This window comes from Rhineura floridana, chromosome 11, assembly GCF_030035675.1.
Source record: "Rhineura floridana isolate rRhiFlo1 chromosome 11, rRhiFlo1.hap2, whole genome shotgun sequence".
Taxonomy (NCBI): domain Eukaryota; kingdom Metazoa; phylum Chordata; class Lepidosauria; order Squamata; family Rhineuridae; genus Rhineura; species Rhineura floridana.
Window position 1 is genome coordinate 10,467,299 of NC_084490.1, and position 27,306 is coordinate 10,494,604.

The following is a 27,306-nucleotide window of genomic DNA, read 5'->3' on the forward strand; positions in this document are numbered from 1 at the left end:
GTTAAGCATTGAACTGCAGGTCTGTTCAGGCCCTGAGATTCAGGCTCACAGAGAATCCTGGGCTCCCACAGGCCTCAAATCAGACCTGTGAGCAAGATTTGAAGAAGCAGGCAAAGTGAACTTAGTTTGAACTGCAGATCTTGCCAAGACTTGGCCGATGCTTACACTGACATTATTAATTAGCTATTGTCCAAGAACAGAAAAGCATTTAATCTGGTAAAGAACTGATTAACATGATACTGGTTTTGATCCAAAGATATAGGTTTCTTGTGTAGACCAAGAACTCCACCTAGGGGAAAAATTATGAACCAAGTATTAAAAGTTATAATGAGACAAACAGTGAGATTTTATAATGGTTTTAAACTAATCCAGTGTGTTATAATACAGCATCAGAAAGTGTGTTTTTCATGGGGAAAAAAGGTAGTAAAAGTAGCTTGCCCTTTCTATTCTCTATGTCTCTGAGACTGAGAGACAGGGGCTGGCTTTTAGAACCCTTTCATGGACTGTGTGGTCCTAAATGTAGCCCTGTGCCTTAATTAAAATCCTTTCTCTATAGTTATGCATATTTTCATGTTAGGAATGGGATTCCTGAGAAAGTATAAGGACATAAGAACCCCTGTGGCAAAGGAATAGAACTGGGGGTGCTCATACATTCCCAAGTACCCTAAATTGAGGCAAACGTAACTCAAGGAACCTGTTCAAATATCTCCAAGCATACCTGAGTCAGCGTGACCCATCAGAAACAATGAAACAATGGCTGTACCAGGTATGCATGAAAGCATATTCACAATAGTAACTGTTCCAACTAGCCCCAAAATTTATTAGTCTTGAAAGACAGCAGGACAATGGTCACATTAATGAGATGGACATGATTTTGGAATTAGCACTGGAGTTACCTAATGCTTTCTGATTGGTTTGGAACGATTTCAAGAAGGAGGAGCTGTGATGTTATGTGGGCAGGAACTCCTGAGATTTGTTAACTACTGTCACATGCTGTAACTATAAAAGACCTTACACACAATGCCTCAGTGCAGTCCTCTCCAGATTTTCTGGGAGGCTGACCCTACATATACTTGTACAATAAAGGCCTACCTTTTTGCTCCAAGCCTGTCTCTTAGAATTATTTTTTTAAGGACCCCCAGCAAAAGATCCTAATAGAAGGAGAACACATTCTCCATCACCACTACACTCAATGTCCACTTCCTCCGTTGTGCAGAACGGACCTGCTGATAAGATGGCATCTGCAGGAGGCCCTCACTTGCAGTACATAGTGATCAACTGGGTATATAAGGGGTAAGACAATCTTTCAGGTATCCTGGTCCCGAGCTGTGTAGGGCTTTTTACACCAAAACCAAAACCTTGAATGTAGCCCTGTAGGCTATTGAGGATTAATATAAAATCTGATAGGCAGTGATGTTAGGTGAATCATATTTTTTTGATTAGAAAGTGTGAGTTCTTGATTTATCTGTCAAGAAAATTTTTATAGATTCCCCCAGTTTTGTTCCTCTGTCAATTATATCTCATCCAACTATAGCTATCATTCCATGCATTCATAGTCTTTGCGTATGTAACTGCTATTGATGTCAACACACTCACAGGAAGGAGAAATTCCAGCAATTCTTTTAAAAGCCTTTCTTATTTTATTTTAGCACCCTAAAAATATTGTGTCTGAGGCAGCTCTCTCCAAACTCTCCCCACAAGTCTTCTCCTTGCTCAAAGAACTTCATGGTAGATGGGTTGGTCGCAGGCAGGACTGATGTGGAAGATATCAGCAATTACATTTATAGGCCCAGTTACTCCTCCTTGTCCAGACTCAGTGAGAACAAAATTCTGGACTAGGGAGGACTTTGGCCTTATCCAGCAGGTCTCTGCTTATGTTGATCTTCACAACATAACATTGTATCCTTTGTTTCTGATCATAACAATTCAGTAATGGCCAAGCATTACAGGTGTAGCCAATATAGCTGGCAAATACCTCCACACAATACTCCATGACACTCTTCCCATTTCACAGGGGAGATCAATCACAATGAGTGCTATATGGGATGTGTGAATAAATGGTGGTAGGCTGAGAGATTATTAACCAGGCTTTAGGAAGCAGGTACTGAAATACTATGAGCTAGGTCAAATTGAATGGAACACAGGTTGTACTGGTCTGCTGTTTTCTAAACTTTGGGATATTTGTTTCTGAACCACACTGTTCTGAATTGCTCCACCATCTTAAGTAATCCATACTTAGCTGAGACAATGATCTGGAAAACAGTAATGGCAAGCAACTGAATGGGATTTAATGATAGATTAATTTATCTTTACCTGTTACACTTGATTCCCCCCTTTTTTATTAGCTGCTCCCTGCTATTCAACTCAGGCCTCAGCAAAATGACATAGCATTTGGGGGAAAAGATGCAGACCAGTAGCCCAGAGCTGGAGGCCAAGATGGAGAAGATCTCTACTGCCACCATGGATTTCCCCTTCGTACTTAGGTAGGTGGGAACAAAGGACAGCCACACATTGCAAAAAAGCAACATGCTGAAGGTGATAAACTTGGCTTCGTTAAAACTATCAGGCAACTTCCTAGCTAGGAAAGCCACAGTGAAGCTGATGATGGCCAAGAGACCCATAAATCCAAGGACACAATAAAACATGATGGTTGAACCTTCATTGCATTCTAGTATCATTTTTTCAGTCACTGAGTGCATATCAAAGTCTGGGAATGGTGGAGAAATTGCCAGCCACACTATACAAATTGTGGCTTGAATAAGAGAGCATGAAAGAACAATGGAGTTGGACAATCGCTTACCCACCCATCTCCTTATGCTGGAGCCTGGCTTGGTCGCCATGAAAGCGAGAACCACAATCGTGGTTTTGGCCAGTATGCAAGAGACTGCCACTGAGAAGATCATAGCAAAAGCAGTTTGTCGAAGGAGGCATGTGACTATCTCCGGCTGGCCAATAAATAGCAAAGCACAAAGGAAGGAAAACAGGAGGGAGATGAGGAGTGTGTAGGTGAGGTTCCGGTTATTGGCTTTGACTATAGGAGTCTCCTTGTGCTTAATGAAGATTCCAAACACCAAGGCTGTGATTACAGAAAATGATAGAGCTGAAGTGGTCAAAATAATGCCCAAAGGTTCTTCATAAGACAAGAAGGTTAAAACTTTTTGAATACACCCATCATGGTCATTGTTTGCATACTGATCTCCAGGACATTCAAAACAGTTGTCCATGTCTGAAAAAGAAAAGATGGGCTCAATGACATGGAAACCCCCTGTATTGTGCCTGGAACAAAGTTGAAAAATTAGAAAGCTCTGGGTGATGGCTGCTTGGTCAATATCCAAAAGACATATCTATAGCGGTCTCAAGTCATCCTATGTAATAGAAGCCAAATTCAGGTATGATCTAAGTCCAATTGTTTGCAATATAAAGAAGAGAAATTAATATCTAGCCATGAAGATATTTTCTTTCCCTGGAGAAAATATGTATTTTCTAACAAACAAGTTTATCACTACCTCCAGAATTTGTCAGTCCACTTAAAACATACACACACACACACACATACACACACACTGTCACGTTAGGTGCTATATAAAAGAACACACAGGCATCAGTGGTAAAATCAGAATATTATCTTGTATGCCAGATAATGTCAATCATATTTCAACATTAAGAAAATGTGTTCCTAATGTATACCTACTGGATCATAACTTAAATGGTTTATAAATAATATATACTACCTTTCTGGTTGGAAATCTTCCCTTCTGGACATGGGAGGCAATCATAGCAGCAAAATGGCTTCCCTTCTTTCTTGGTCCGACTATAACCTGAATGGCAGTTCTCATTACACATAGACACGGGCTGTGCCTATCCATAAATTAATAAGAATAAAAATAAGAATTTGCAAATCTGCATACTGACCTATCTATAATATGAAATTTACCACTTTATTGTGGAACGATGACATTATTTTCAGAGAGCACTTTTTATGCTACCACCTACCAGTTAAGTTGTGGTCTTGAAGATTTGAAACTGGTCAAATATATAAGATCTTAAGATTAACCACAGAGAGTGTGCTCTTGGCCCATTGATAAAGTCTATGACAACCACTTTCCATACTGTTGCCATAAAGGAATCATATATTTCTGCTGTGATAAAGCTTAGTCCACTGTTTTATTTATTTTAAATATATTCAGTTGTTAGGGAGGTACAAATACTGTTCCTTTAGCAGACATTCATAGCGAAGCCATTCTTGACAGAATGTTCTATGTAATTGGGTGACAGAGAAGACATAGTATAGAATGGGACATCATGGAGAGATGGGCATGAGTCTGTTGAAGCCATTTTCCAAAATGGCTACTGCTTTTCCTCCTATAGCATCTGTCTCATGAACAATGACACATACATCCAAAATAACCACGTAAAGTATACACGTTTGGTTGTTTCCATATAATAATGTGATATACTGTATTTAGTAATAATAAAAGTAATGATGTCATTAATAGTGAAAATATGTAAAAGGAACTAGTTAACTGGGTATATACCCCAAACTATCATCTAGGGTAGTGTTCTTCAAACTTGGGTCCCCAGATATTATTGAGCTACAACTCCCATCACCCCTAACAATTAGCTAAGCTGACTGGGGATGACGGGAGTTGTAGTACAACAACATCTGTGGCCCCAAGATTGTAGATCACTTCTCTAGACCATCACAAATGACACATACAGTGTCTTTAATGAGATAGCCAAAGTTTCATTTGGGCACAGAACGCTGTCCCAGATATCCTTATACCAATAACAGGCTAAATATACAGTGCAGAAGAAAATAATGTACTAGAGTATACACACCAAAATTAGCTTCTACCAATCAGAAATGATATGCTCACACTTCCAGAGTAGTGACATCTATAATATGGCATTAAATAGCATCTTGCCCGCTACTTTAGTATGCTGCAGGAGACTACCAAACATGACTGTTACCCAATAATGGCCAAAAATATGTAGAAAATGATAAGGAATGCGGGGGGAATCCATACCACATGAAGATTTGTAACAACATGTATCATACACCTGCACCACAAAATAGCAGCCAATTGTTTCTGGTTCATTGCTTTGTTTTGGTGCAAGGTCATGTCAAATGTGTGAGTGAGTCAAAGAGAGGAAAGTCTCCTGCTCTTTGCATATGTCAGATGAAATAGAAAAGAAAATTCTAGTATGGTGAGTAGGATATCACAATAATTATTATCACCTTTGGAAATTCAGAGAAGAGAATCTGCTACACTAGGTTTGATTAACAAAGGAACATAAGAATCTGCTGGATTAGGCCAATGACCCATCTAGTCCAACATTATTTTCTCACAGTAACCAGCCAGACGCTTATGGAAGCATGCAGAAAGGCCCTGAGCTCAACAACACTCCCCCCGCTTACTGATTCTCAGCAACTGGTATTCAAAACATTTGGCTTCATTGGATATCCCCAACTTCAAGTGTTATGAGAGAGGGAGAAAAACATTTCTCTGCCTACATTCTTAACACCATGCATGATTTTATACACATCTATCATGCTTCTCCTTGAAAGGTAATGTTAAAAAAAACCATGGGTGGCAAACAAAAGCAATAAAAGTACTCTAAAACATCATAAAAACAGTGTTTAAAATACATTACAACAAAACATCCTTAAAAACGTATTACAACAAAACAACTTAAAAACATTTAATAATAATAAAAAGGTTTTCAGTAGGTGTCGAAAGTTAACAGAGATGGTGCCTGTCTCATATTTAAGGAGAGTTAATTCCAAAGGGTAGGTTCCACTACACTAAAGGTCCATTTCCTATGTTATGCGGAACAGACCTCCTAATAAGATGGTATCTGCAGGAGGCTGTTACCTGCAGAGCATAGTGATCGACTGGGTATATAAGGGGTAAGACAGTCTTTCAGGTATCCTGATCCCAATCTGTACACGGCTTTTTACACCAAAAACACAACTTTGAATGTAACTAATAGGTAGCCAGTGCAATTATTTGAGCAGTGGGGTAGTAGGTTGGTGATACCCCAGTTATCAGTCTTGCTGCCACATTTTGCACCAGCTGAAGCTTCCAGACCAACCTTAAGGGCAACCCCACATAGAGCGCATTACAGTAATCTAGCCTGGACGGTACCAGTGCATGGACAACAGTGGTCAGGCTATCCTGGTCTAGAAACAGCCACAACTGTCTTACCAGCAGAAGATGATAAAAGGCACTCCTAGCCACTGAGGTCACCTGGGCTTCTCGCGACAAAGGTGGATCCAGGAGCACACTCAGATTATGGATCTGCTCTTTCAGAAAGCGTACAACCCCATGCAAAGCAGGCAACTGACCAAATATCTGAAAATGGGAACCACCATCCCACAGTGTCCCCATTTTGCTAGGATTCAGACACAGTTTATTGTGGCAACCCTGCCGGTGGCACACCAGTAGCCCAAGGGTAGCCAGGCTTTTATGCCCCCTGACCCAACCAGAAACTGATGCAAGAGGTTGCAAGATTGGCTGCAGCCTCTCTCTGGAGTCAGGGTCGGGCAGGGGTCCCCAGTCTTTGCAGCACTTACCTTGGACCTCAGCTGTCTCAAGAGACACCAACCAGAGGAGTGAGCAAGCAAGTACACATATCCTCAAGTACTCACTCCCAGGGCAGGTCTTCTCCAGTCCCCCAGTGCTGCAGCTGTTTCCCTTAACCTATTTTTGAAGATTGAGGAGATAATTGAATAAAATGGGCATAGAACTTACCTGGTTGAACCTTCTGGGCCACACAATAGCATCATCCTGAAGAGAGAGACTCTTGTCTAGGGGGGCATTCAGGTCCAGTCTTCCAACTTTTTTCTGAAGAAAGGACTCATTTGGGAATATGACCCAGTTGACAATGTCAAATCCAGATGCTAATCTCCCATTTTCATCAAAAGAAATATCTTCATCACCACTGTTAAATGAGACACTTCTGAGAAACTGGTGGAGCTAATTTGGGGGAAGGAGCATTTGAGAATATGCAATAGGTACATATCTACAACAGGACAATAGTGTTTCAACTAACAGCTCCTTTAAATTATTCATGGAGGATAGTTTTAAGAGAAGTAAAATGTCATAAAAATAGCATTTAATTATAAACAGAGCAATCCTAACTCCCTTCAGTAACTGCCAGAGATCTTTGAAGCACTGGAGCCACTGACACATTCACATCCTCACCACTTGCAGCAATGGAAAATGTGGGTAGGAAGACTGTTTCCAATGGCAACCATTGCTCTACATGAGACTGACTCTGGATGCAGCAGATCCTGGCTTATAACCATCCCCAGCCCCCATTTTCGAAATATTCCACTGATGTAGCTAAAGATAATGCATACTGGCAACTACTAACCGGGAACTCAAGGCTGCCAGAGTGTTGCAGTTGTTTTGGGAAGGGGCAAACTGATCTTGCCACCACTGGAACATCTGCTTCCTTTCTGATTGCTTAAAGCCACAGTGATCTGTTGGGTTTCTTTGTTTTCAAACAGAGAGTGTGAAGGACCAGTGCCTTCTCTCTGATTGAATAAGGGGTGCTATTAGGGATCTACAAGGAGGAACAATTTTAATTTTAATTTACAATTGTACATTTGCAACACCCATAGATATTTGTTCACTGCCCCATTATAGGGAAAGAAACATCTGAAGATCTGGAAAACAAACAGAAATGAGGCCCTACTATGGATTTGGACTGAAGCAAACTCCTTTTCAGAGACTCTAAGCAAACATTATCACCTACCCAAGGCTTTGAAACAAATATTACATTGAAGCCTTTTTTCTGTGTTCTCCCCTCATGTCTACCCATTTCCACTTATTATTGCTCTATGTTTGAGAAGGCATTATATGGTCATGGAAGGAGAAGACAAAGAACTGTCTGCAAAACACAAGGTATCATGGAACTAACACTTAGATACCAAAACTCCAGCCTAAGTCTATTTATGCCTGTTGTGCATCCATAGAAAGAGTAAGTTCTTTTGCATTGATCTGATCAAGACATTACCTTCCATGACTGTAGGTTCAGAAGTTCCCATTTATCTCCATTCACTGTTGTTCTTTTCTTGAAACTGGAGGAATGCAGAGCATGCAAAGCATGTGCCACTGTATAGACTGCACTGTATGCACTGTAACTGTGGGCAGTCATGCTCATTTCAAAGACAGACCCTGGAAGGGTCTCCAACTTCTCCTCCCCTGTGCAGAATTCCTTGCAGTTCTTGTCTAAAGAAGGACGGGGGAAAGAACACCTAAATGCCTCTTCCCAGAAAACGCTGACAAAGCCATCTTCTTTTTCCCAAGTAGGGTGTCTCATCCTTAGAAATTTCTGGAATCCTGGAAGATCCTTTGAGTGGATTGAAAAGGATACAGCACCATGAAGGAAAGTTATGTCCCAGCCTCTTTGAAAGGGATATGATGTGAAGTCCATCTGGGCTGTCATAATCCAGACTTTGGCTTTGCTATGCATTGATATATCCTCTATATCTGCAACCTGGGGTAGCATTCTCATGGCCATTATGCTATGAATTTCACCATGTACAACCACAACATTGGCAGTACTTCCCATAACAGTGATGACTGTTTGAAAACCTTCCTCCACCATTTTACTGAACTCATTGGAAAAGGTTAGCTTTGGAAATCTTTCAATAAAATCAAGGCAAATACCATTCTGGGAAAACATGGAAATAATACTTTGTTCAAAGTACACACTCCCTTGAGAAATCAACCCAATCCACAACCACCTGAAATGCAGAAGCAACTGAAGAATCCCATTTTTTTGGTGAGCCACATCTGGGAACATCCAGTGGAAGAAAGTAGCATAGAATACAGGAAAAGTGCCATAGATGAGCTAAAGATAATAATGATTTAAAGAATGCAAGTTATACCAGTGCAGATATCAAATTCAAATCCAGCTTTCAATTTTTATTAATTTATTACTTATAAACCAGAAGAATCCATTTCCCCCCTTTATGTTAATGTACTGATATTATATTTTTTCATGTGGGAATGATAATATAAATGATGCTAAACTTATTAAATATGCAGTAATGGTAACACTAGTAGAAAAAGCAGTGGAACTTTTTGGCACTCCAGGACAGGAGGCATTAAATCATTGGGCCTTGGGAACATGAAAAGAAATAAGACCTATATTCTTATATGGTTTTCTAGTATGGTGCTTATGCCTCATCTAGGTGATGGAAATTACTTGGAGAAATCCACCATATTCAGATTCCAAAGTAGACTAACCAGAACCAAAGAGGCTGGATCACGAGCCAGACTGTATCAGTGGTCCACTTCAGAATCTAAATACCATCAGATTTTATTTCAAGATGGTCTAAAGGTTAAACACTGTCTCCATTCTATACTCCTCCCCTTCAAAAATAGCTTTAAAACTGCACCAGCCTGAGTGGATAGTATGTGCACATAGACCTAGTCCTTCTGGGAATTATGGAATGATATTATATGATGATATTCTGTCACTTCCAGGGGGAACCATATATTTTTTAAAAAGTCAGAAGCTCACAACGACAAGGAACCCTTCACACTAACCATTCAGGCTGTGAGTGGCTGGATACATAGTTTTGAAGCAGATTTCGGAGGAGGATCCTAATTTTTGTAAGGATTTGCCATTCAAATCCTCTTGGAAATGTGATTGCATGGATTTAGGCCCATCCCTTCTGAGAATTGGGATGGTGCATACGTTAATGGATCACTCCAACCAGAGGCACATCCAAGGGAAGACATAAAAGGAAGAATTAAAAGTGCCTGCTACCATAATATAAAAAGCTGCCCTCTTTGCTACCTCCTAGAAGCCTCCGTTAATGTAGAGAACAGAGAACATCACAGAAAGACACATAGCTTTACCAAGTGGTTAGATCATTACTCCAGCAGCTCATTTTATTTTACAGGTGCAATTCAATTTATAAACCCTCTAATGACAGGGTACTGATTGAAAAAGTCTTGTTAAGTGAATGTATGCCATTCTTTGCATCTGCACTCTAAATTCTGAATTACTATTGCTACCCCCCATTTCTACATTTGGATTTCTTATTTTCCAAACCAAATTTCTTCCCCATTCCTACAAAAATATTACTCCTGCTTTGCTGTCTATGTGAGAATATTTTAAGAAGCATATGCCCTTTCAGGGATATTTGGAGCAATAACCTGTACCCCAAATGTGTCATTTGATTGAGCTCATTCTTGACTAGAAATGACAGGAAAACCAATTAAGAACAGATAGTTCTTGTTACAGAACAGCGGTCCATAGCACAACTCCTTCCACATCATTTTAAGTTTGAATCTTGAATGGATTTGGAGATCATTGAAAAAATCAAAAATATTTGTATCAAACATTGAGCAAAGTCAAGCAGAGAAAGTGTGCCAGGTTTGAACTACTTCACATACTTCACAGGAATTGCATAGGGAGTTGCTTTATGCCAAGTCAGACAATTTGCACATCTAGCTCAATGTTGTCATGAATGACTCACAGTGACTGCCTGGGTTTCAGACAAGAGCCTTTCCCAGCCCTCACTGGAGCAGTTGAACCTGAGACCTTCTGCATGTAAAGCATGTGCTCTACCACTATGCTATGGCAGTTCACCTACCATAGAGAATAGAATGTGTTTGAATATATAAATATGTGTGTGTGGGGATTCCCTAATCCCTGAAGCTTCATTCACACATCTTACTTGTGGCATCTTGTAGATATCCAGTACTGTTGCCATATGGAAACAGAATTCAGCGTTAGGTCCCCCAATGACTGCTACTGGAGTGTCCTCAATGTCACACTTGTAGTTCAAGATGAGTCTGCCCCGTCTAGAGAGAAGTTCCATTGAGGCAAGATAGATCGAACTTGCACTGAAATGGCCATCATAGATGTGGAAGCCCAGGGTGACATTGGGTAAGATTTGAGAGTTTTCATTGATTTGGCTGACAGCAAATACCAAGGCCAGGATGTGCTGGTAGAACTGAGTCATTAGCCTGCAATGAAAGCTTCATACTGCATAACAGTGTATCTCTTCCCCCACCTCCCTCCCAGAAACCAACATCTACTAGAATGAAACAGAAATAATATGTATCGGTTGTATCCAAGTAAGCTTTACTCAGAGTAGACTCATTGAAATGAATGGCATAAGCTAGTCATGTCTATAATTTTCAATGTGTCTATCCTGAAAGGGACTAGCATTGAATACAACCCTGTTTTGTCAGATAAGCAATATATATTTCTGGATTGCAAATGAAGAATAAATGATTGCTCACTCCCAATAGATGATTGTGTTGGACAGTGACGTAGGTTGTGAGACTCACAGACAAGGATGTTTTTAGTAGAGAGAGAGAAACCTGAAGCAGAAGGGTTAAACTGTGAGAACAGAGTTCCAGACAATCAAGGTCAGTGTTGCTTGCTAGAAGTGTGATAAGGTGGGAACAGGCTGGAACTCGAGTGTGGGGGAAGGAATGCCAATGGAGACGGACGTGTCTAATGTCTTTGCCTAGTAAAGACTCTTACATGAAACTTGCCTGGCCTGTCTTTATTCCTGTTCTATACGGCTTTTGAACTCATACCATGTCTGACCTACACACGCATGCGCCAACAGGGGTTATGGGCCCAGATTAACAGGTGTGGTAGCGGGTTCGAGAGCTGGTGAAGTGGCGTTGTTGCAGAGAGAAACAAAGTGCAAGTGAGAGGCAAGTAAGAGTGGGCAAAATGGCTGTAAATCTATTATCTGGTATGCCGATGGAGAGACTGACTGCTGTAAAGTACTCCAGCTGGAAGTGGAGAATGAGAGCAGTTCTGATCAAAGAGGATTTAAATGATGTCGTGGAAAAAACCCCTCCGGCAGCTCCTTCAGCAGCGTGGCTGAAGAAAGACGAGAAAGCGAAGGCTTTTATTACTCTGGGGCTATCAGATTCACAACTGTTGCTGGTGAGTAATGAGCCGACGGCTAATCAGATGTGGGAGAAGTTAAGAGCTGCACATGTACAGCAAACTGTGGGAAGCAGGCTGTGTTTAGCACAGAAGCTATATCAGATGCGTTTTACAGATGATGTGACTATGGAAGAGCATTTGGCTGAATTTCGAAGATTAATAGCAGAGCTAAGAGATCGAGGAGTTCATCATGATGACCTGCAAATGGTTTATCTCCTGTTATCTTCATTTGATCAAAAATGGGACGTGCTGGTATCTGGTCTTGAAAGCCAGCCTGACGGGAGTCTAAATTTGGATTTTGTGGAACAGAAACTTCGACAAAAGTGGAATAGGAGACAAGAGAACAAGAAAATGGAATTAAAAGAGACTATAACTAAGACTGTGTCTGTACAACAAAGAAATCAAAGAAGCAGGGAAGAGACTAAAACTTGTTATTTTTGTGGAGCACGTGGGCATATACAGAGACAATGTTTACAGAAGAGGAATTACAGAGACTTTGAAAGTCAAAGAGCAAGCGTGAACTTTGTATCTAAGAAGAGCAATAAACTCATTAACTATAAATGGCTTCTTGACAGCGGAGCGTCTAATTGCCTGATAACAGACTCTAGTTTATTTTTCACTTCAAAGCCGACGCAGGAGAAGCTTTATCTGGCTGACGGATCGACACAGAACGCAACTGCTAGAGGAACGCTGAAGATGGGTAATTTGGGAATTTTAACAGATGTATTATTGATTTCTGGTTTAAAATATAACATTCTATCAGTGAGAAAATTGGCTCAAATAGGTTGTAAAGTTACATTTGAAGGGGATAGATGTTTTGTGAGAAAAGATGGTGAAATATGCATGCAAGGGAAATTACAGAACAAAATGTTTATGGTTGAGTGCAAGCTTGATACACACATGTGTGCTTGGATAGCAGTAAATAAAAAGAAACATGAGAATTGTGTCCATGAATGGCACAGAAAATTAGCACATGCAGATTTCCCAAAGATACAAAACACCCCAAAATATAGTCAAGATTTGAAATTAACACACTGTGAGCATGTGGATGAGTGTGAGGTATGTTATAAAACAAAAATGACTGTGAATCCAGTAAATAAGAGCTGTGAAAGCACAACTACAGAACCATATCAGCTTATACACGTGGATTTAGCTGGACCTTTTCAGTGCTCAAAAGGTGGAGCAAGGTTTTATTTAGTGATTGTGGATGATTTTTCCAGATTTACACATGTGTTCTTATTGAAAAAGAAAAGTGATGCAGAAGAGAAATTAAAGGCATTCATACAGAGAACAGAAACACAACATGGGGTTGTTATCAGAAATATCAGATCAGATAGAGGTGGTGAATTTACCAGTAATTCATTTCAATCATATTTGGAAAAGAAGGGAATAATTCAAAGTTTAACAGCTCCTTTCAGTCCTGCCTCCAATGGTTCGGCAGAGAGGAGGAACCGGTCGTTGCAGGATTCCATGAGAGCAATGCTAGCAGATGCAGACATGAATCAATCTTATTGGGGTGAATGTATTCTGTACACTGTTTATATTCAGAACCGCCTAATGCACAGAACAATAGGCATGTCTCCCTATGAGAAACTGACTGGACGAAAACCCAGGGTGAAACACATAGAACGTTTTGGGGCAAAATGCTGGGTACATGTAGCAAAACACTCAAGAGCACAAGCAGGACGCATTTTAGGATTTCAGAATTCATATTACAGAGTTTGGTTGCCTGAGAAACAACAAGTGGTGTTAAGCAGAAACATAAAAGTGATAGATAAACCTTGGAGAGACAGTCAAACAGTGATACTTGATAGTGAAAGCAAACAGGAAGCTGCGGATATTCCTTTCGGGCAGCAAATTCCTTTAAAGACTGCATTAACAGATTTAATTCATAGTGGCAAACGTACTGTTAAAAGACTAAGAAGTGAAGACATGACAACACATGATGTAGAAATGCAAAGTACTAGTGGTGCTGGTCCAAGTAAAATAGAGAGTGAAGAAGAAATGGAAATAAATAATGTCAGGAAATCAGAGAGAAAAACGAAGGGTCAACCTCCTCAGAGATTTGCATTTAATGTTACACAACAGAATAATGAAACAGATGAAATTCCATTAGAATGGGAAAAAGAGGGGCCTATAGATAAAGAAACAATGGATCTAATGTGGAAGTTTTGTGTTGAAGAATGAAATGTAAATGTATCATCAAATAAAAGTGAACAAACATGAATCTGTGAAACTTGTGTAAATAAAGAATAAAGAGAAACTGAACTGAACTGAAACTGTAAATGTAAACTGTATGAACAAAAACCATGTATTGAAATGTATTTGTAATGAAAAGTTAATGTTGTAGAAATGTAATAATTGTAACATGAAACTTTGTAGTCTGTAAGTCTCAGGTGGGGGCTGTTGGACAGTGACGTAGGTTGTGAGACTCACAGACAAGGATGTTTTTAGTAGAGAGAGAGAAACCTGAAGCAGAAGGGTCAAACTGTGAGAACAGAGTTCCAGACAATCAAGGTCAGTGTTGCTTGCTAGAAGTGTGATAAGGTGGGAACAGGCTGGAACTCGAGTGTGGGGGAAGGAATGCCAATGGAGACGGACGTGTCTAATGTCTTTGCCTAGTAAAGACTCTTACATGAAACTTGCCTGGCCTGTCTTTATTCCTGTTCTATACGGCTTTTGAACTCATTGTCTGACCTACACACGCACGCGCCAACAGATTGTTGCCACCCTGTGAGGTTGGATGGACAGTGGAACATGAGAGGGCCTTTTATCTTGTAGCCCTCAGGCCATGGATGGCCTCTCTTTCATGTACATATGGAGCTATCACTCTATGCTTTGCATTAATAGGTCAAGACCTTTCAGTGAAAAGTGAGTTATATACATATATATTGAGACCGGACCAGTCAGTTCAAAAATATCATCTTGCTATAAATATATCTGGTCCTAGTTGTTGGATATAATGGCGACAACTTATACTAGTAGAAGCCTATAGAATGTATGAATCATTGATTGATTGAATGAATGAGTGAGTGAGTGAGTGAGTGAGTGAAAAGTGAGTTATATACATATTTATTGAGACCTGACCAGTCAATTCAAAACTTTCCTCTTGCTACATATATATATTATCCTAGTTGTTGGACATAAAGATGACATCTTATACTAGTAAAAGCCTCATGTTACCAAATGAATGAATGAATGAATGAATGAATGAATGAATGAATGAATGAATGGTGGTAGAAGTAATACTAGAAAAGGTGATGGTGATGGTAACAATGTAGATGATGGTTAAGTGGGACTGTAATAATTACAAATGCATCATGTAGTTCTTGCTTACATATGATCATCAGAAGGTCCATGAGATGGATGCTTTTTGAAGCTTGGTGTATTTGAGAATATATAGACCTGAGACATAATGGCAGCAATGATGACGTCTCCTGAGTGATAATATTTGTGAAGAATAGGAAGAGGGTCCCTGATAGAACACTGAGTAATAGTAACATTGCACACTGTCTGAGGCAGCAAACCTAATACCAAAACCACAAATAGTACCATCCTGAGGAAACACTTCATCTTAGAGAACACACTGTCATTTCAGTGTCTCTCAGTAGAAAAGTTCCTGTAGAAAAACTCCACTGGAATGGCTGCTCACTCAGCTGATACAAAGCCGAAACTGAAGCAACGCTGATGCAGCATAATGACCACACTAACAGAATGTTAATAACCAAGCTTTTAATGGCCCTGGGTATATTAATAGCATCATCCAGTCTTAGTTGTGCCAGTGGGCACTAGAATTCCCCAGGCACAAGGAGAACTGTAACTAATTATGATTTAGTTGATAATTACAGAAGAGATAATTCAACTGCTCCAAGTTGTACATTTTCAGTGACATGGCAAAAGAAAATATGTTTATCACACCTCAGCCAAAGTCTTGTCCAGCAGAGGAAGAATGTTAGAAAGTGGCACTGAATACAAAGGCCTACCAGACACACACACACACACACACACACACACACAGAGTCACACACACATATACACACATATACACACACACAGCTTCAAGAATGTACAATCTCTGTTGTGTCTCTGTAGAACTTACAGCCAAGCTTTCTATTCCTAACTGGTTTCCTCAGTGTTAAAAAGGCCAGGAACAATCTATAGCTCATTATGGATTTTGCCTAGGCTTTTCCTGACCCGTAAGATCAGACCCTGTTTTGGCCAAATCTGCACCATACATTTCAATCAGTATTATACTATTCTAAACAGTCATGGCTTCCTCCAAAGATTCCTGGGAGCTGTAGTTTGTTAAGAGAGCTGAAAGTAGTTAGGAGACCCCTATCCATGCCCCCCCAAGAGCTGTAATTCTCTGAGTGGTTTAACAATCAATCCTTCTTCCGAGGGTGCTCCGTAGCTCTGTGAGGGGAATAGGGATCTCCTAATATCTCTCAGCTCCCTTAGCAAACTGCAGTTCCCAGAATTCTGGAGTGGAAGCCATGACTGTTTAAATGATATGATACTGCTTTTAATGTGTAGTGCAGATGTGGCCAATTTGTTTTGAACTCCCTGAATTCCTGTTTTTATATCCTTATACAATAGCATTTTTTCAGGTTTTATTTATATTTTTCTTTTATTTATATTTTTTATGTTGCTTAGCATTTTTTAAAAATAGTAAGCACTTTATAACTTATTTATACAAAGAAACAAAGAAATAAATATTGAAATAAAAATGGAAATACATTTACAAATCTTGAGGTTGGGAAGGAATCTGCAATCTTTTCTCTCCCATTTTTTTGCTGTAATGTCATTAGAGACTATTCTTCAAGACAGATGGCAGAATTTTAGTCCCAAATTAAAGATAAAAAGTTCTAAAAATGAGTGTAATACAAAAAATAAGCCAAAAAAGCCAATACAGAAAAGTTTGTTTGGCCGAAAACTGAAATGCATGTTGTCTGACCAATAGAGAACATTAATCACTCTAAGGGAACAATACAAACCCATGATCCACTGGGATAAACAAGTTAGGAACTGATAGATCTCTGGCTCAGCCGGCTACATCCCAGCTCAGCCAGGCTATGACACAGTAACATGCTCATCCCAGCTCATCTGGAGATAAACTAGCTTAATTTGCTCATCCTGGCTCTGCCAGTTGAGTTGAGGCTGGTGTAATTTATGCCAGCATGAACACCAGGGGAGTGGCAGGGTGGATGGAGGGGATTTACATTGGATCCTAATGCTGCTCGGCTCAGTCATGTGATCTGGCAATCCTGCAGAATTTACACAAGCAAAAAAGATGGTGTAAGCCAAATTCTGTTTTACAGACTTGTTTTCCTTCTGCTAGGCTTGGGCCAGTGTAGCCTGACTCTTGAATGTGGTTTGGATCTGGTTTACTTTATGCCAGATTAACTCAAGCCAGTGTTAAATTCCACTGATTTCCATGATTTAGGATTGCTTTCTAACATCATCAGATGTAACCTGGACCACACCCCTTCTTTTTATCATTTGATGAGTTTATAACAATAGCATGGATGTTAGCATTCTTGCTTTCATTTTCAATTTCAGTACGACAACTCTGTCATTAAATTAAGGGCTGAATATCTCCTGGTGACTTTCACCCCCTAGGAATGTAGCTGAGGGGAAAATATCAGAAACATTTTAGGGGATGTACAAATTTGGATGGAGGGGGGAAAAACCTTCTGGATGAGGTTGGGACTTGCCATTAAATGGTAGGTAGCTGAGCATTTCTGTTGTTTGCCATAGGCAGAGTAATAGTGAATCATGAAACCGGGCATAATTTACACTGGTTTAAATTAAGCTGGCAGAAAGAATTCCAGATCCAAACCTACTTCAGAAGAGAGCTACTTCGTGCTGAGCTGCCCCAGGTCTGGTAGAAGGGAAACAAGCCTCTAAAATAGAGTTTGATTTACACTGGTGTAAGTTCAGGCAGGTTTCCAGTTCACAAGACTGAGCTGAAAGGTGTTAGGATCCATTGTAAGTCTCTCCTCAGCACCCCACCACCATTCTTTTGAAAAACACAGAACCAGAGATCTTCCAAATCCTAAATTGTTCTTCCTGCAAATTTGGGATTAGGATTGTGTCCTAAAATAGGTCCCCCTTAAAACTACAGTGGAAGGTTAGTCATGACTATTGAAGTCAATGGGATGCCATGAAAGACTGTACACACTGATTTCACTGTGACCCATGCGCGATCAGCTAACATATTTTGAACCCTTCCCATAGTGTAAAAATATTTATTATTCTTTGGAAATCACTTGTATAATTAATGAATGAAAGCATGAACAATATCATTTTAGAAAATGTTTGCCCAATTTTGCCCTTTGAATGGGGCCCAAAAAAGCAGGACCAAAAGACACAGCCCAAAAGATAGAGCCAGAAGGAAAGTGAGCAGGGTGGGAAAAGAAGGACCATCTATCCTATGTATTTCCTCTCTCAACCTCACTATGGGACTCACCAAATATCTACTAGATATTGTTTTTATTACATATTCAGATACATTGTAATGGGATATATCTTTTTAGGAGCCCATTTGACTTTCCTTTAATATTGCATTTTGCTAAGGAGATTAAGAGTTCCTGGGTTGTGTATATTCCAGGAATTGGGATTCTGGAGTATCACAACCTTATGAAAGCATCCTTGAAAATTATGTATCAGAAAGGCAGGGGACAAATCCTCACAATGAATAAATAATACCCAATATTAATATAAAATAAGATATTATCAGTTTACCTATCAGACATTATCACTTCTCCCAAATTTGTCTCCATCTCAAGTAAATATCACCCCACTATCAGTTTATTTATGCATAACACCTCTACTAACAACCTGTACAAGAAATGAAAGAGATGAGGAAAGACTGGATGTGAATGGGAGCACTTGCACAACATTGTCTGACTTCCTGTGATGCTTGCAATTCTCTCTGCACACCCCCCTCTGGCTGGCAGTTAAAGTGGAGTTCCCAAGATTCCTTTGTGAGGGCATTATTGTGGTCCCATCTGAACCACTTGGATCACTGTCCAAAAAAGTGATAGACGGAAGTGATGTGAGCAAGAACAGGTGCAGGACCTCAGAAGAAAGGCTGGCAGGTCATTCTGAAAAGGGTTGTTGGTGCAATCTAGCCTTTTGATTTCTTATTACACATAATGGAAGTCATAGGATTTGCTGTACAAGACTGATTTGTCAACTATTTAGTTCTTTTTTTATTAGTAGCTGCCCCTTCCTGTTCAACTCAGGCCTTGCCAAAATTATATAGCATTTGTGAAAAAGATACATCCAAGTATCCCAGTGCTGGAGGCAAAGCTCCATCTCTGAAAGCAGGCATTAGGGGTGGGGATAGAGGGGAGATGTGAGAATCAGTGATCTTTATCTGAAGTGATCTTCCAAATGGCAAGGTTTAGGGGAAATGGCCTCAGGAGCCAAATGGTTGGCATGAGGATTAATACATTACTACCACATTATAAGGACTCTGAGATGGGAAATGTACTTAAAAAACAATCATAGGGCCAGCCCATAACAGTTGGCCAACTAAACAACATTTGCAAAAAAGCACATCTTAAGGGAAAGTGTGCATAAATATGAATATATGAAGGAAAATAAAGATGCATTATAATGACAAGCAATTATTTGCAAAAATGGGTACATGAGGCAAAACTGCCTACAAAAAAATGTTCTTTAGGAGAAATTTTCACTAAAAAGCTGGAGATTTTCTTGAAGACTCCTTTAAAAAAAATTGCAAATTGCCACAGAAATATGGAGAACTAAATTTTTCTTCTTGTTGTTATGTGCCTTCAAGTCGATTACAACTTATGTTGACCCTATGAATCAGTAATCTCCAAAAGCATATGTCATGAACCACCCTGTTCAGATCTTGTAAGTTCAGGTCTGTGGCTTCCTTTATGGAATCAATCCATCTTTTGTTTGGCCTTCCTCTTTTTCTACTCCATTCTGCTTTCCCCAGCATTGTTGTCTTTTCTAGTGAATCATGTCTTCTCATGATGTGTCCAAAGGATGATAACCTCAGTTTCATCATCTAAGCTTCTAGTGACAGTTCTGGTTTAATTTGTTCTAACACCCAATTATTTGTCTTTTTTGTGGTCCATGGTATGTGCAAAGCTCTCCTCCAACACCACATTTCAAAGGAGTTGATTTTTCTTATCCACTTTTTTCACTGTCCAACTCTCACATCCATACATAGAAATTGGGAATACCGTGGTCTGAATGATCCTGACTTTAGTGTTCAGTGATACATCTTTGCATTTGAGGACCTTTTCTAGTTCTCTCATAGCTGCCCTCCCCAGTCCTAGCCTTCTTCTGATTTCTTGACTATTGTCTCCAGTTTGGTTAATGACTGTGCCGAGGTATTAATAATCCTTGAAAAGTTCAATATCCTCATTGTCAACTTTAAAGTTACATAAATCTTCCGTTGTCATTACTTTAGTCTTTTTGACGTTCAGCTGTAGTCCTGCTTTTGTGCTTTCCTCTTGAATTTTCATCAGCATTTGTTTCAAATCATTACAGGTTTCTGCTAGTAGTATGGTTTTGTCTGCATATCTTAAATTATTGATATTTCTCCCTCCAATTTTCACACCTCCTTCATCTTGGTCCAATCCTGCTTTGCGTCGGATATGTTCTGCCTATAGATTAAATAAGTAGGGTGATACAATACACCCGTCTCACACGCTTTCCGATGGGGAACCAGGCGGTTTCTCCATATTCTATGGAGGCCTGCTAGTCCACAATGAGAGAGGCAGCAGCGGCGGTGGCTGGCTGGCTGGGCCATCCCCCGGCTCGGTTGGGTCGGCTCTGCAGCGGCTGCGGCAGTGCCTCCCATATAGGATGTCCACTTGCATGCCGCTACCCACGGCCAATGAGCAGGACACTGAGAACAGTTAAGCTGCTGCTTATCTGTGGACAGATTCCATCTCAGTAGCTTGTAGCAGCTCTATTGGTATGCCATCTGTTCCTGGTGATTTGTTTCTTCCAAGTATTTTAGAGCAGCTTTCACCTCAAATTCTAAAATTTCTGGTTCTTCATCATACGGTTCCTCCATGAATGAATCTGTCATCGTGGCATCTCTTTTATGGAGTTCTTCAGTGTATTTCTTCCATCTTCCTTTCATTTCATCTCAGTCAGCCAGTGTGTTCCCCTATTGGTTATTCAACATCCCTACTCTTGGTTTAAATTTGCTTTTCATTTCTCTAATCTTTTGGAATAGGGCTCTTGTTCTTCCCTTCTTGTTGTCCTCTTCTATTTCTATACAATAACTATTGTAATAGTTCTCTTTGTCCCTACGTACTAGTCGCTGTATTGTTGCATTTAGGGTTCTGACTGTGTTTCTATATCCTCTTGCTTTTGCTTTCCTTCTCTCTTTAACCATTTTAGGAGTCTCTTCAGTCATCCATTGAGGTCTTTCTCTCTTTTTAACTAGATAATAATAATAATAATAATAATAGGCGACATACAACAAAATAAAACAATGCACATATATACCAGCAACAATCAGATTAAGCTAAAAAGACTAAAAAACATCCTTCAGTTCATATAGTGTAAAATTAATCTATCCCAATCTTGTATGCCTGCCTGAATAGCCAGGTCTTTAAGGCTTTAAACCTTTAGCACTCCAGATGTTGCTGAATTGCAACTTCCATCAGCCATAGCAAGCATGGGCAATGGCTACGGATGATGGGAGCTGTAGTTCAGCAAGATCTGAAAGGTTAAAGGTTCTCCACGCCTCTTTTAGCTCCATGTTGGTCCCTATATGTTCCTCATCACAGAGGTTGTATCTGTTTGAAGTACTTCCTTTTGTCTGTCCTGAATCTTCCCACATTCAGCTTCTTTGAATGTCCACGAGTTCTAGTATTATGAGAGAGGGAGAAGAACTTTTCTCTATCCACTTTCTCAATGCCATGCATAATTTTATACACTTCTATCATGTCTCCTCTGACCCGCCTTTTCTCTAAACTAAAAAGCCCCAAATGCTGCAACCTTTCCTCGTAAGGGAGTCGCTCCATCCCCTTGATCATTCTTGTTGCCCTCTTCTGAACCTTTTCCAACTCTATCATATCCTTTTTGAGATGAGGCGACCAGAACTGTACACAGTATTCCAAATGCGGCTGCACCATAGATTTATACAACGGCATTATGATATCGGCTGTTTTATTTTCAATACCTTTCCTAATTATCGCTAGCATGGAATTTGCCTTTTTCACAGCTGCCGCACACTGGGTCGACATTTTCATCGTGCTGTCCACTACAACCCCGAGGTCTCTCTCCTGGTCGGTCACCGCCAGTTCAGACCCCATGAGCGTATATGTGAAATTCAGATTTTTTGCTCCAATATGCATAATTTTACACTTGTTTATATTGAATTGCATTTGCCATTTTTCCGCCCATTCACTCAGTTTGGAGAGGTCTTTTTGGAGCTCTTCGCAATCCCTTTTTGTTTTAACAACCCTGAACAATTTAGTGTCGTCAGCAAACTTGGCCACTTCACTGCTCACTCCTAATTCTAGGTCATTAATGAACAAGTTGAAAAGTACAGGTCCCAATACCGATCCTTGAGGGACTCCACTTTCTACAGCCCTCCATTGGGAGAACTGCCCATTTATTCCTACTCTCTGCTTTCTGCTTCTTAACCAATTCCTTATCCACAAGAGGACCTCTCCTCTTATTCCATGACTGCTAAGCTTCCTCAGAAGTCTTTGGTGAGGTACCTTGTCAAACGCTTTTTGAAAGTCTAAGTACACTATGTCCACTGGATCACCTCTATCTATATGCTTGTTGACACTCTCAAAGAATTCTAATAGGTTACTGAGACAGGACTTTCCCTTGCAGAAGCCATGCTGGCTCTACTTCAGCAAGGCTTGTTCTTCTGTGTGCTTAGTTAATCTAGCTTTAATAATACTTTCTACCAGTTTTCCAGGGACAGAAGTTAAGCTAACTGGCCTGTAATTTCCGGGATCCCCTCTGGATCCCTGTTTGAATATTGGTGTTACATTTGCCACTTTCCAGTCCTTAGGCACGGAGGAGGACCCGAGGGACAAGTTACATATTTTAGTTAGCAGATCAGCAATTTCACCTTTGAGTTCTTTGAGAACTCTCGGGTGGATGCCATCCGGGCCCGGTGATTTGTCAGATTGCTATGGATTTGAGCAACTTTACTCTGAAAGTGGCTTGCAAACAATTTGTGTGCCTTGCAAACAGTTTCTCATATGAGAAAATGTGTATGTTAGTTAAAACTGCTCTGAAAAATGTGTTTTTAGGAGAAATTAACACTAAGATGCTGGAGAATGTTCATGAGGTTTTTTTTTAAAAAAAAATTGTAAATTGCTACAGAAATGTGGAAAACTGAATTTAAGATCAGAAAAGTAAGCAACTGCGACAACCAAAACTGACAGATCTTTCAATCCCTAGCCTGAAATGGATCTTACCTTGTTGAACCTGCTGGGCCACATAATAGCATCATCATGGATGGAGAACTTCTTGCCGGGGGGAGCCTGTGGGTCCATCATTCCAACTTTGATCCTAAGAAAGGACTCATTTGGGAATGTGACCCAGTTTATTATATCATATCCAGCTACTAATTTCCCATTGTGATCAAAGGAAACCTCTTCCCCAGCAATATTGTTAAATGACACTGTTCTCAAAAAGTGGTGGAGCTAAATTAAGAGAGTGGAAATCAATTAATGAAGAGTCATAAAGCAATTCAATATGATAATAGATTGGTTCTTTGGACGATGAGGGACTAAAAGGTGTGATAAAGGAGGATAAGGAGATTGTTAGAGAGGCTAAATGAATTCTTTGCACCTTCTTCGCAGAGAAAGATATAGGGCACATCCCTATGCCTGAACTAACTTTCACAATCTGAGAAAAACAGTGGTGACAAATGACAAACTTCAACTCCTTATAGACAAAATTAAAAAATGACAAATTGCCAGGTCCAGGTGGCATCTACCTGAGACTTCTTAAACAATTGAATGTGAAATGATCTGCTAACAAAAATATGCAACTAAGGTCAGGATCAGTACCTGAGGACTGGAAAGTGGCAATGTAACACCAATTTTTAAAAAGGAACCCGGTGAGATATCTAGGAACTACAGACCAGTTAGCTTAACATCTGTCCCAGGAAAACTAGAATTAAGCACTGTCAATGATAAAATTGCCAAGTATATAGAACAAGTCTTGCCGAAGCAGAACCTTTATGGCTTCTGCAAGGGTAAGTCTTGTCTTACTAACTTATCAGAATTATTTGAGTGTGTCAACAAGCATATAAAAAGATGTGATCTAGGTGACATTGTGTACTTATATTTTAAAAAAGCTTTTGACCAAGTACCTCAGCAATGACTCCTGGCTAAGCTTTGAAGTCACAGAATAAGAGGAGAAATCCTTTTACAGATAATTAATTAGTTAAAATATAGGAAGCAGAGAGTAGAAATAGACCGTTCTCCCAATGCAGAAAGTCAAGTCAATGATCAATAGTGAGACCTGTTCTTTTTAACTTGTTCATTAAAGGTTTAGAGTTAGGGCTGAGCAGGGAGGCAGCCAAGCTTGCTGATGATACCAAATTGTTCAGGGCCATTAAAACAAAAAGTAACTGTGAACAACTCTGAAAGGATCTCTCCAAATGAATGAATAGGCAGTGAAATGGCAGCACCCCACAGTCCTAATGTTAGCAGAAGCATCTGGACAGATTTAAAATGGAAGAAACAGAAGGCCTATTGTTTAGGTGCAAAAATTCTAGCACTCCTCTAGCACACTCAGTGAAGAGCATGAGGACAGGAATAATCAGCATACTACATCTGCACCCCTACATCATTTAAATTGCCCCCAATTCATGGAAAGTGTCTGTGTGAAGAGGGATCCTCCTGTATCTTTTGAAACACTGAAATAAGATGGTTCCCCTCTTCACATCGTTATCCTCCACAAGCTGAATTGTAATTCCTGCTACACACAGTCAGCCCTTTATAATGTCAAGCAACTACTGCTGAATGCCTAGATATGATGAGCTGCATTGGCTGGATTAGAGTATTACCTGCCATGGCTGTTGATTTAGAAGCTCCGACCTTACTCTGTCTACTCTGTCTCTGAATTTGGAAGAATGCAAAGCGTGTGCCACAGCATAGACTGCATTGTAGACACTGTAGCTATGGCCAGTCATGCTCATTTCAAAAACAGACTCAGGAAGGGTCTCCAGTTTCTCCTGCCCAGTGCAGAATCCCCTTTGTTTTTTGTCTAAAGAAGGATGGGGGAAAGAACAGTTAAATGCCTTTTCCCAGAAGACTCTGATAAAGCCATCATCTTTTTCCAAGGTAGGGTTTCTCATCTGGAGAAATTTCTGGAATCCTAGCAGATCCTTTGAGTGACTTGAAAAGGATAGAGCACCATGGAGGAAAGTTATGTCCCAGCCTCTTTGAAAGGGAAATGATGTGAAGTCCATCTGGGCTGTCATAATCCAGACTTTTGCCTTGGTTTGCACTGATGTACCCTCTGTTTCTGCAGCCTGGGGTAGCATTCTCATTGCCATAATGGTATGAATTTCACCGTTCACGACCACAACATTGGTTGTGCTTCCCATAATAACACTAACTGCTTTAAAACCTTCCGTCACCATTTCAAAAACTTCACTGGAAAAAGTGGGTTTGGGAACCCTTTCTATAAAATCAAAGCAGATTCCTCCGTGGGAAAACATGGGAAGAACATTCTGTACAAATTTCTCTCCAGTGTCATCGTTGAGACAAATCACCCCAATCCACATCCAGCTGAAATGCAGCAGGAGCTGGAGAATCCCATCATACTGATGGGTCCCATCTGGGAACATCCAGTGGAAGAAAACCCTTTGGATGCTATTGTCCATCATGAGAGAAGAGCCATAGATGACCTAAAGACACACACACAAAAGGACACCGGATGGTGATAAGTGGAACCTAGATTTTAATTTTTATTCAGTTAGTTTTTTATGAACCGGGGGGGGGGATTCGAAATCGTCTTTATTTCTCTTAATGAAATGGAATGATAAAGGTTCTGTTTTGGAAAACTTGTTGATATACGTGACTTTGCATTATCATATCAAACATGCAGTTAGGCACAAGCAGTGGAAATTTGTTGAAGATGTGGGCAGGCACAGATAGCCCTGCATGCTTTTCTAATGCTGAGCAGATGCCTGCTGCTCAGGACCCAACAGAATTAAGGTAAATCCACAGCAAGGCTTAGAGGGTATTATATCCTTCCCTTCCAAGACTCAGAAGCACACAGACACACACAATCATGTACATTTACAATATCTCAGCCAGAAGGGACATAGTACACATCAAGTGTGAATGGTTTGTCAATTTCCCATGCTCCATCTACACAACTTACCTGTGGCAACTTGTACATACACAGAACATTTGCCATATGTGAACAGAACTCACAGTTTGGTCCCCCAATGACTGCTAGTGGAGAGTTCTCAGCATCACACTTGTAGTTAGGGATGAGTCTTCCCCGTCTAGAGAGAAGTTTGAGGGAGGCAAGATAGGTCCACCTTGCACTGAGATGGTCATCATAGATGTGGAAGCCCAGGGTGACATTGGATATGATTTTGGGATTTTCATTTATCTCCTTTATAGCAAATGCCAAGGCCACAATGTGCTGGTAGAGCTGAGTCATTACCCTGAATTAAGAGAGCTACATGCTGCATAAGACTGCATCTTCATCAGATCATAACATTCACTCCACTTCCATTGGAAATATCCTCCATGAATGTGTCTACTTCCCTTTTAAAGCCAACCAAGATGGTGGTCATCACTACATCTTGTGGAAGTGAATTCCACAGTTTAACTATGTGCTATATAAATAAGTACTTTGTTTTGTCTATCCTGAATCTTCCAACATTCAGCTTTATTGGATGACACCAAGTTCTAGTATTATGGGAGAGGAATAAAAAGTACTCCCTATCCATTTTCTCCACACCATGCATCATTTTATGCACCCTGTAAACTCATCAAATTTGCCCCCTCAGGCCCCCAACCCCAAAACAATAACACCAGAGTCTAAAATGTCTAAAGAGCATAGGAAGCTACCTTATAGTGAGTCAGACCACTTGGTCCATTTAAGTCAGTATTGCCTATCCTGACTGGCAGCAGCTCTTCAGGATTTCGAAGATGGTCCTCTGCCAGTCCTACCTCCCCCAAGATTCAAAGTGGGACTGGAATCTCAAGACATTGCATATAGTAGGGAACCTGTGGCCCTCCAGATATTGTTGTTTGGATGAAAATTGGCTATGCTGGCTAGGACTGATGGGAGCTGGAGTCCAATAGTATCTGGTCTGTAAGTTCCCCTCCATGGAATAAAAAATCTCTCAAACAAAAGATT

At 40.2% G+C, this 27,306-nt stretch overlaps 2 protein-coding genes across 2 annotated transcripts; both read right to left on the reverse strand.

Annotated features, from left to right (window-relative positions):
- Nucleotides 1-228: 228 nt before the first annotated feature.
- On the reverse strand, nucleotides 229-15,498 carry LOC133367322 (vomeronasal type-2 receptor 26-like). Its single transcript, XM_061591423.1, has 7 exons — nucleotides 15,279-15,498; nucleotides 10,706-10,881; nucleotides 8,026-8,865; nucleotides 6,756-6,980; nucleotides 3,732-3,858; nucleotides 2,314-3,226; nucleotides 229-289 (listed from the first exon to the last, which is right to left on the reverse strand). The coding sequence occupies exons 1-7, from the start codon at nucleotides 15,496-15,498 to the stop codon at nucleotides 229-231; spliced, it is 2,562 nt and encodes an 853-aa protein (XP_061447407.1).
- A 1,691-nt stretch (nucleotides 15,499-17,189) lies between these two features.
- On the reverse strand, nucleotides 17,190-25,822 carry LOC133367323 (vomeronasal type-2 receptor 116-like). Its single transcript, XM_061591425.1, has 3 exons — nucleotides 24,989-25,822; nucleotides 23,388-23,615; nucleotides 17,190-17,207 (listed from the first exon to the last, which is right to left on the reverse strand). The coding sequence occupies exons 1-3, from the start codon at nucleotides 25,811-25,813 to the stop codon at nucleotides 17,190-17,192; spliced, it is 1,071 nt and encodes a 356-aa protein (XP_061447409.1). The 5' UTR covers nucleotides 25,814-25,822.
- Nucleotides 25,823-27,306: the final 1,484 nt, after the last annotated feature.

Coding starts and splice junctions, on each gene's coding strand:
- LOC133367322 (XM_061591423.1), bottom strand. CDS start 15,498: ATGGTACTATTTGTGGTTTTGGTATTAGGTTTGCTGCCTCAGACAGTG. Junction 10,882..15,278: donor ACCTTCTGATGATCATATGT/AAGCAAGAACTA, acceptor TCTATGATGGCC/ATTTCAGTGCAAGTTCGATC. Junction 6,981..8,025: donor TGAACCTACAGTCATGGAAG/GTAATGTCTTGA, acceptor CCCCCAAATTAG/CTCCACCAGTTTCTCAGAAG.
- LOC133367323 (XM_061591425.1), bottom strand. CDS start 25,813: ATGATGGACAATAGCATCCAAAGGGTTTTCTTCCACTGGATGTTCCCA. Junction 23,616..24,988: donor TAAATCAACAGCCATGGCAG/GTAATACTCTAA, acceptor CTCTTAATTTAG/CTCCACCACTTTTTGAGAAC.